The sequence below is a fragment of the Cucumis melo genome, chromosome 8 (genome assembly GCF_025177605.1).
Source record: "Cucumis melo cultivar AY chromosome 8, USDA_Cmelo_AY_1.0, whole genome shotgun sequence".
In the NCBI taxonomy this organism is placed as follows: Eukaryota; Viridiplantae; Streptophyta; class Magnoliopsida; order Cucurbitales; family Cucurbitaceae; genus Cucumis; species Cucumis melo.
Genome location: NC_066864.1, coordinates 25,549,411 through 25,557,765, shown reverse-complemented (window position 1 = coordinate 25,557,765; position 8,355 = coordinate 25,549,411). Strand labels below are relative to the sequence as shown.

Below are 8,355 nucleotides of genomic sequence, written 5' to 3'. Positions count from 1 at the left end.
TTCTCAAATTTCATATTTATTTTTAACTCAACTTTCGTTGGTAAAGAGATTGAATTTGAGAAAATTACAGAAAAGAAACCTATATTTATTTTTATGCTCTTTCATACTTTTCATTGAAATTTCACTCACTTCGTTTCAAAAGTTGAATTGGTGGAGTCCTTTTTTTCTTTTCACATAAAAAGTTTTCACCTGAATATTATGCTGTAATTAAAAAATATTGCTAAATATTATGTTGTAATTTTTTTTTCATTTCTTTTCAAGACTTATGCTTTCATTTCAACGTTTACACATTTAAGTAAACTTCTAAAGATTGTTTTACTTTTAAGAAAAGATGGTGACTGAGTGTCAATTGTAGTCGATGTTTCATTAACTACAAAATTTCAACGGATGTTGATATTTCGAACTTTGGATGGAATGAATTAGTATCAATTAGTTTATAAACTATCGGTAGAGGTTTTTTTTTCCAAAAGAAAATATCAACAAACATAGAAATATGTTAAAAAAATTTATTATTCTAAAAGTACAAAAACTAAACTAGAACCATTTTCGAAATCCAGTAATCAAAAAGGTTACTTCAACCTATTTTTAACAAGTTCTAAAACTAAAAAGCACTTTTAATCCCACTTAAAACGCAATACACCGTTCCATACTCATGTTAAACTTCTCAAATTCAGGTTGATTGGGTCAGTTGAATATCCCGAAAGTGGAAACAAGGTAGGTCGTCTTATCCTACGATAAAATGCTTTTAAAACATGAACACCACAAACAGATGATTGTGTCGTTGAAGCCAAAACTAGAGGAACAGTGCACCATGTCAAAGTAACAGCATGTTAGGCAAAGTTATGTGCTCGTTTGGCTGATTCCAGAGTGTTGAGTAAAAGCATAGCAACCGTCACCGGTCCAACTCCGCCAGGAACTGGTGTAATAGCAGATGCAACCCTAGATGCCTCTTCATAGCAAACATCTCCAATTAGTCGATACCCGAACTCACAGCTAGGGTCCTGGTAGATGTGATGTGTCATATACACACACTAGTCTAAATAATGCATCTATTAGTGCAAAAATTGTGAAAGAATATTTCTTCAAGAAAATTGTAGCAACTACAGATATTAAAAATAAATTAACATCTTAACCATGTTTGATAACAATTTTGTTTCTAGAAATTGTGTCTATTTCCTTCATTTTGTTTTTAGAGATTGTGTTTGTTTCCTCATAATTTCTTTATCTAACTCTTAAAAGACTATTTGTATTCTCGACAAAATTCAAAATACATGCTCTTAAAAACTATTTTTGTATGATTTTCAAAAATCGACTTGGATTTTGAGAATATTTATAATAATAATAAGGGGAAAATACTCTTATGGTCTCATAATTTCTAGGAATGGATGCATTTGGTCCATAATTTTTCAAATGGGCCAATTTAGTCTGTCAGTTTTTAAAAATAAATTTAAAAGGTCCCTGAATAAATCTATTAAATTTAAATATAAAATTAATTAAACATAGGACGTGGCAAGATGACTTGAAAAATATATTATTTTTTAATCTTTCCCACTTCTCTCCGTCTCTCTCTCTTCTCTCTGTCCTTTTTCTTCCTCTCTTCTCCATTTCCATCTTTCTTTTTGTCCGTCATTTTGTAGACGGGGTGCCCTCCAGGAGTCTTTCTTCAAAAAAGGTTGGTGGGGAAGGAGAAGATTTGAGCCCCCCAAAGAAATCCACTACGAAGGACAAGAACCTTTTTTGTCATTTCCAGCTGGTATCATGATGCAATCTTCCTCTATTCTTGTTTAGTTTCTTTGCAACTACATTTTATGATGTATCCTTGTCTGTTGCAAAGATTTTCAACCCAAAGTAGGCACTTCACTTCTCTTGAAGAGTTTGTAGGTGCAATTTGCAAGGTGGTGTGCCACAAAAGTTTCAAATATGGAGGACAAAAGTTTCAAATGTGGAGGAGGGCCATGTTAGGTTTTTGAAAGCATTTAAGCTTAAAAATGTACCGACGGTGTCATTAACGTGAATCAGCTCTTTAATTGAAAAAATGACGACAAAAAGAAAGATGGAGATGGAGAAGAGCCAAAAAAGAGAGAAAAAGAGAGAAGAGAGAAGTGGAAGAATGATGAGTGAGAGACAGAGAGAAGTGGGAAAGATTAAAAATTAATATATTTTTCAAGTCATCTTGCCACATCATATGTTTAATTAATTTTATATTTAAATTTAATAGATTTAATAGTTGAGTTACCTTTTAAACCTATTCTCAAGAACTCAAGGACTAAATTGACCCTTTGAAACATTAGGAATCAAATGCACCTATTAGCCAAAATGAGCTCAGCTCAACTAGCACATGTATATACCCAAGAACAAGACGTTCCGGGTTCAAATCCCCCGCCCCTAGTTGTATTACAATACCTCTCAAAGAAAATGCATCTATTTCTAAAACCTCATAGACTAAAAGGGTATTTTCCCCTAATAATAATAAAAGTCATAGAAGAAATTGTGTTTGTAAACTTAGTTGTCAAGATACAGAAAACAAAGGCTCTTTTAATAACCATTTGAATTTTTGTTTTTGACTTTTAAAAATCAACACCAGTAAGTTTCTACCTTCTACTTTCTACTATAGTTTTCAAAAACTAAGTTTAAGTTTTGAAAACTAAAAAAATTAGTTTTTTTTTTTAGAATTTAGGTTGCAATTCAAAAAAACTGGAGGTAAAAAACAAACATAAATCTTAAACACAAAAAAATAAATTGAAATTCTTATCAGACAAAGTCCAAATGAGTATCATATAGGACCTCAATAACCGACACAATCCCCTGAATCCTTATAAATCTAGTCCCAATAGCTAAAGGGAGTGGAAAATCGACATAGATAACTATGCATGAAACATATGTTGAGAAGTTGCATATTCATCCACTTATATAAAATTATTGTCAATAATGAAGTTTAAAATCTAAACTAACAATATTGCAACAAAGGGCCAAAAAGAATTTAAAAGTTGAAAAGACGAGAATGAGAATGGCTTTTAAATTCAATTCAATTCAAATCAATGCACAAAGGTAGAGACTTAAAATCAATTACCTCAACTGGATTAGTCCCCACGTCAATAACTATGGCACCAGGTTTTAGCCAACTACCACGAACCAAATTAGGAACTCCAGCAGCAGCCACCACTATGTCAGCTTCTCGAGCTATTTGTTCAGGATTCCTAGTAAATGCATGCACTATACTTACAGTAGCATGGTGCCTCTGCACAAAGCCAAAATCAGAAGAATAGAGAATAATATCTCATTTTCTACGAAATTCTGGACATAAAAGTGTGAATTTTAAACCTGCAACAACAAAGACGTGGGTAATCCAACAATATTACTTCTTCCAATCACCACGGCCCTCTTTCCCGTGATTTCTACACCGGATCTGATCAACAATTCGATGCAGCCTTTGGGAGTGCAGGGTAAGAAAAGTGGTTCTCTACCCCTCATTGCAAGATTCCCCATATTAAGCGGATGAAAGCCGTCAACATCTTTTTCTAGGTGTACAGAGTTGAGGATTTTACTCTCATCCAAATGCTGTTCCACAATGTTGAATTGTTAGTCTCCCTCTATATTCCCCAAGGAAACCCCCCAATGAGTTTTAAATTCAAGTTAATAGCAAAATCTGTCGCCTATAGAAACTAACATGGCAGACAACAATTACCAAATCAAGATTTGAAAAACATTGTGGAAACAAAAAACCAATATTAGCAATGAGATGATGGCCCAGTTTTAGAAATTACTTTTCAGTAGAGGAAGCTGCACAAGTATACCATTTTGTTGGTGGTATTCAGATTAAAACGTGCAAAATTAAATATCATTGTGGCCCAGTTTTAGAAATTACTTGCGGTAGAGGAAGCTGCACAAGTATACCATGAATAGATGGATCTTCATGAAAACGTGACAAAGCATTAAGAACTTGATCTTCTGTACAATCTTCAGGCAAATTAGAAATCTCTGACTTGATTCCAGCTTCTTCACATGCAGCTATTTTGTTACGAACATAAGTCTGCGAGTCCCTTCTTTGGCCGACCATGATTACAGCCAAGCCAGGAATATTTCCAGTAGCGTTCTTCATCCTCCTCACCTCACTAGTTATTCCTGATGTAATTTCCTCAGCAATCACCCTACCATCAATTACTGTTGCAGTCTGTTGGTCATCTGCAAGAAACATTAAATCATAGACGCCAAACACAGATAAGAAAGAGTTTGATGATGAACAAATTGATATACAAAACCTATACAGTGACACCATCTGGATTTGAACTGGGGAAAAAGGAGCTGACGTAGGAGAAGGGTTAGAGTGAAATGGTGACGTACCATACGATTTTGTGATGGAAGAATAATCAGAACAGCTGGAACTAGTCCAAATATCAGGAAAATCAATGGATGTGAGAGATGGAGACATTAAAATCTGACAGGCATCTGTTGTAATTCTTCTTTTCATAGCTGCAGATGTAAGCAAAACTTTCCTACTCAGACTCTTGTACAATAACGCCATGTGCACACAATGATCACTGTTACAATTGAAGATGGTTAGCATTTAGCATTGTGGTTGTTACTTGTTAGTTATGACATAAATAGCAGCAGCTTTTGGTTAGAACTTGTACTAGTTGATATGTTATAAATAGCTAGCAAGGCATTCCACTCACTACCTTTGCATTAATCCATGAGATCTTGAAGTTGAACACAATTTCTCCAATAGTCTAATGGTGCCATCAAGCATCAATTCATTAGCAGATCAAATTGCAGTTATAGCTAATGTAATTTCCTTTATTATGAATATATAATGTCAAGTATTAAACTTTATCCGGCGCATGACATATCACAAATTGCATCTAGTAGTATTTGGACTTCAAAGCATTTTGCATTCCCTCAACCCACACTTTATGCTCATCACATACTTGATCATTTTCTATCCAAAAACTGCATTTTTTTATATTGATCAGTAGGATTAAGGTTGAAAGTACTTTGGAAAGGCCAAATAGAATGACCGAGAACTTATAATGGCCTCCACAAATTATAAGTCTTTGAAATTTTACTCTTTCAAATGCAAAAGGCAACATGCGACTGAGAAGGGAGCGTTCAGGCAAAGTTGCCCTTGCCCCAAAAGAGTTCCCACCCCCACACTCCAATATGCTATAGAATCATACGCTCCCCTCTATTCCAATTCCCAGCGTCATATTAAGGTCACTAATGGAGTTGCCCCATTTTATTCAAGTAGCCCAATGATTTAAGAACCCACGCAATCCTTGTAACCCCATTTTCAACACATTTATCTACCTGCCCTCCACAATGAAATCAAGTTAATTCAACACTTGTCCAACTAATACGACATTGCGCTTTCCATCCCTGCAGTCCAATATACCACTGACTGGCACAATGATTTGAGCACCCATATCAACGTTAGTAACTCCATTTTCAGCCCATTTACAAAGTTCCCATCCACAATGAAATCGAGTTTATTCGACAGAAGTCCAACTAACACTTTCACTCATCAATTCTTCTTGCAATCACCATATACATGTCAAACTAAACAAAATCAATTCCTCTCTTGCTAAAGACCAAAGGATAGTCTCCTTTTCATGATTTCTGATAACTAATTCCTCTATTAATTAGAAAGTATATATTGCACATCTTCTGGGGCTGGAAGCTCAATTTGCAGAAAGGAAAATCAGCCCAATGGAAGTCTCTTTAATTAGAAACAAACTCAACATGGTTAGGGGCAGTTACTAAATACATTACAAAAATGAAGTATTAGAGAAATTAGAATAGATCATCAATAGCTCAATAGGCATGCCAATTAGATCATGATGTTCTACAGACAAAGAAAGGAAGGTAAAATTCAGAAACCAATGTTCAAAATTTACAGCACACTTAATTCATAGTACTGTACTAGACCCATACTCAGCATCTCTCGAAAACTTGTTTTCTTCCCTTAATATGACTCGTACCTAGACTAGCAACGTTTTAGCTGCTCCATAAAAATCTCAAAAAGAAGCCCACCATGGAAGGACCATAATAACACTCATAAAAGAATATCTCCTGCATGTAGTGTGTACAATAGGTAAATTCTCACATCTCCCAACTGTAGTTGAAACATAAGTACACAAGCCGAAGATAGTACAGTACAATGAAGTAAGTAAGATTTAAGAAGAGCGACAATTGCTTCCGTTAACTAAAAGTCTCCAGTTCATAATTACAACTTAATTAAGTAGTGGTCAATCAAATAACCATTCTTCTTTCTGTTTCATTCTTTTTCTTAGGTCAAATATAATTAATTGTCAAGATTCATCCTCTTATAGCAATAGTTCACTCTAAAGAGACTCTAGAGACCATACCAGTTTCACAATCAAGATGCATCTAAATGAAAATCCTAAATTTAAACAAGAAAACATCACAATAACATGCACAACAACCATCGTAACAAATTATCAACATCTTCAACACAAGAAGCGACAAAAGAACAGTTTCTCATCACGTAAAACAACCACAAGAAACAGGAAGAGAGAAGATGCCGAGCATTAATAATACCTGAAGGCAGCTCCGCCGTTCAGCGTTGAAAATGCCTAAAAGCTTGAATATGTTCTTCAGTAACCAAAACAAGGGACTATAACATCATCTTGACCCTAAATCAGAAAACCTCGCGCCTATCACATCTTTGACTTGAAAATCTTTCCTCCACCGCTGCCAGTGGCCCCTTTGTCTCCGCAACCGCTTGAATCTACTTGCTTGTGCTCAGTGGATTGAAAAACCGAAAGGAGTGATGATCAGAGACTGAAATGAAGCTGATCAAAGGATTTTGTTAGGGCATTGTTGCATTGTCCTCTTCGACAAATTGACTAGTTCCGAGATGAAGTGAACTGCAGAGCCACGAGGATTCTTTCTTGGGTAATTAATTGTAAACAAAAGTATTTACACTTACGACCAAAAACCAAAACCAATAATTTTTTATTTTTTATGCTAAAATATATTTAATGTAACAAAATTTCATATCATTTCTTAAATATTCTAGGTTTGTCATATCTCTTCCTTCTCATCTTCGCTTTCGTGTGCCAGAAAAATCTTAAAAATATTTATTCTTGAAAAAAATTCATTTAGTCAAGACCAAATTTAAATATATTCTTAAAAATATTTATTTTTGAAAAATATTTAATATACTAAACAATAGCCAAATATAAATGATCGTGTACCAAATATATTACCAGCGTTGTTGACAGCGGTTGACGAGACATTTTTTTTGTATTTTCTACTGTGGCCTTTTTTCGTTTTCGAAATTATTCTATATCGTGTAAATATTTTGATGCTTTGTTATATTTTTTAAAAGACCCATTTTTTATATTTATTTTCTTTTGTCTAAACTATAAAAAGACTTTGTATTTGTGTAAAAAAATAAACCTAAAACTTTTGGGAAATTGTAGTTGGTAGCCTCTTGAGAATACGATATAGCAAATATAGCACATTGTTTTAAAATTTTGCAAATATGGCAAAATTCTTGCATTTTAAAATACTCAACATTTAAATTTGTTAGTATTTCCTAACTACCTTCAATAACTTATTTCTTCTCCTTTTTTAATACTCTAAGCATCCCTTATTTCTTATCTCATTTTTAAGGTCTTAATCATCATTTCTTAAACGGAAAAAATGATTTGTTCTTCCCGTCTTAATTTTGATTTTAGAATATTAATGATATATTAATTGCAATATGAAATATAATAAGTGTTGATCGGAGTAATTTAACTTCGTTTGTATTTTTTCTCTACTTTCTTCGATGTGTATTTTGAGTTGAATTTGATTTCAAATGATTTTTTTTTATGTTGGTTATGTTTTTGTTTTACTTTGTATTAGTTTTGTATATCAGTGTTGTGATGTATTTATATTATATGTATTAGTTGGTTTATATACTTGTTATGTAATTTTCATTTTTTTCAAATTTTATGCAGTTCATTATAGTATTATTAAGTATATGAATGATATAACTTAGTGTACCATTATCATCAAGTATATCAATATATATTATTAAATTATATTAGCATATCAAATAAGTGAATCATTATCAAGTATATCAATAAAGTTTACAAGTGTATATTAATAGTGTATCAAGTGTATAAGTAGGACTTTAAGCATATCTAGTATATTTAATTAATCAAGTATATCAGTGAAGAATAATAAGTGTATTTGTAGTACATCAGATGTATCAAACATATGATCATGTGCATCAAGTGTATCAAATTTGTTGAGTATATTAATAAAGCATAACAAGTTTATTAGTAGTACACCAAATGTATCAAACTTATCAGTGAAGTTTTAAGTGTATCAAGACTTATAGGGTAT

At 33.1% G+C, this 8,355-nt stretch overlaps 1 protein-coding gene across 5 annotated transcripts; it reads right to left on the bottom strand.

Moving 5' to 3' along the window:
- Positions 1 to 624: 624 nt before the first annotated feature.
- LOC103501504 (bifunctional protein FolD 1, mitochondrial) lies at positions 625 to 6,917 on the bottom strand. Of its 5 annotated transcripts, none has more exons than XM_017047516.2 (7): positions 6,556 to 6,917; positions 4,677 to 4,727; positions 4,342 to 4,538; positions 3,866 to 4,182; positions 3,322 to 3,558; positions 3,071 to 3,238; positions 625 to 1,036 (listed from the first exon to the last, which is right to left on the bottom strand). In XM_017047516.2, exons 2-7 carry the CDS (start codon positions 4,682 to 4,684, stop codon positions 1,019 to 1,021), a joined length of 945 nt encoding a protein of 314 aa, XP_016903005.1. In that variant the 5' UTR covers positions 4,685 to 4,727; positions 6,556 to 6,917; the 3' UTR covers positions 625 to 1,018. The 5 variants fall into 5 exon arrangements, with proteins under 5 accessions (XP_016903005.1, XP_050944239.1, XP_008463319.1 ...); XM_051088282.1 differs by having other exon boundaries at positions 625 to 1,001; positions 4,677 to 5,713; positions 6,556 to 6,914; XM_008465097.3 differs by having other exon boundaries at positions 625 to 1,001; positions 6,556 to 6,914.
- Between the last annotated feature and the right edge of the window lie 1,438 nt (positions 6,918 to 8,355).

Coding starts and splice junctions, on each gene's coding strand:
- LOC103501504 (XM_051088282.1), bottom strand. CDS start 4,747: ATGCTTGATGGCACCATTAGACTATTGGAGAAATTGTGTTCAACTTCA. Junction 4,539..4,676: donor TCTCATGGATTAATGCAAAG/GTAGTGAGTGGA, acceptor CAATTGTAACAG/TGATCATTGTGTGCACATGG. Junction 3,559..3,865: donor TGCAGCTTCCTCTACCGCAA/GTAATTTCTAAA, acceptor ATTGTGGAACAG/CATTTGGATGAGAGTAAAAT.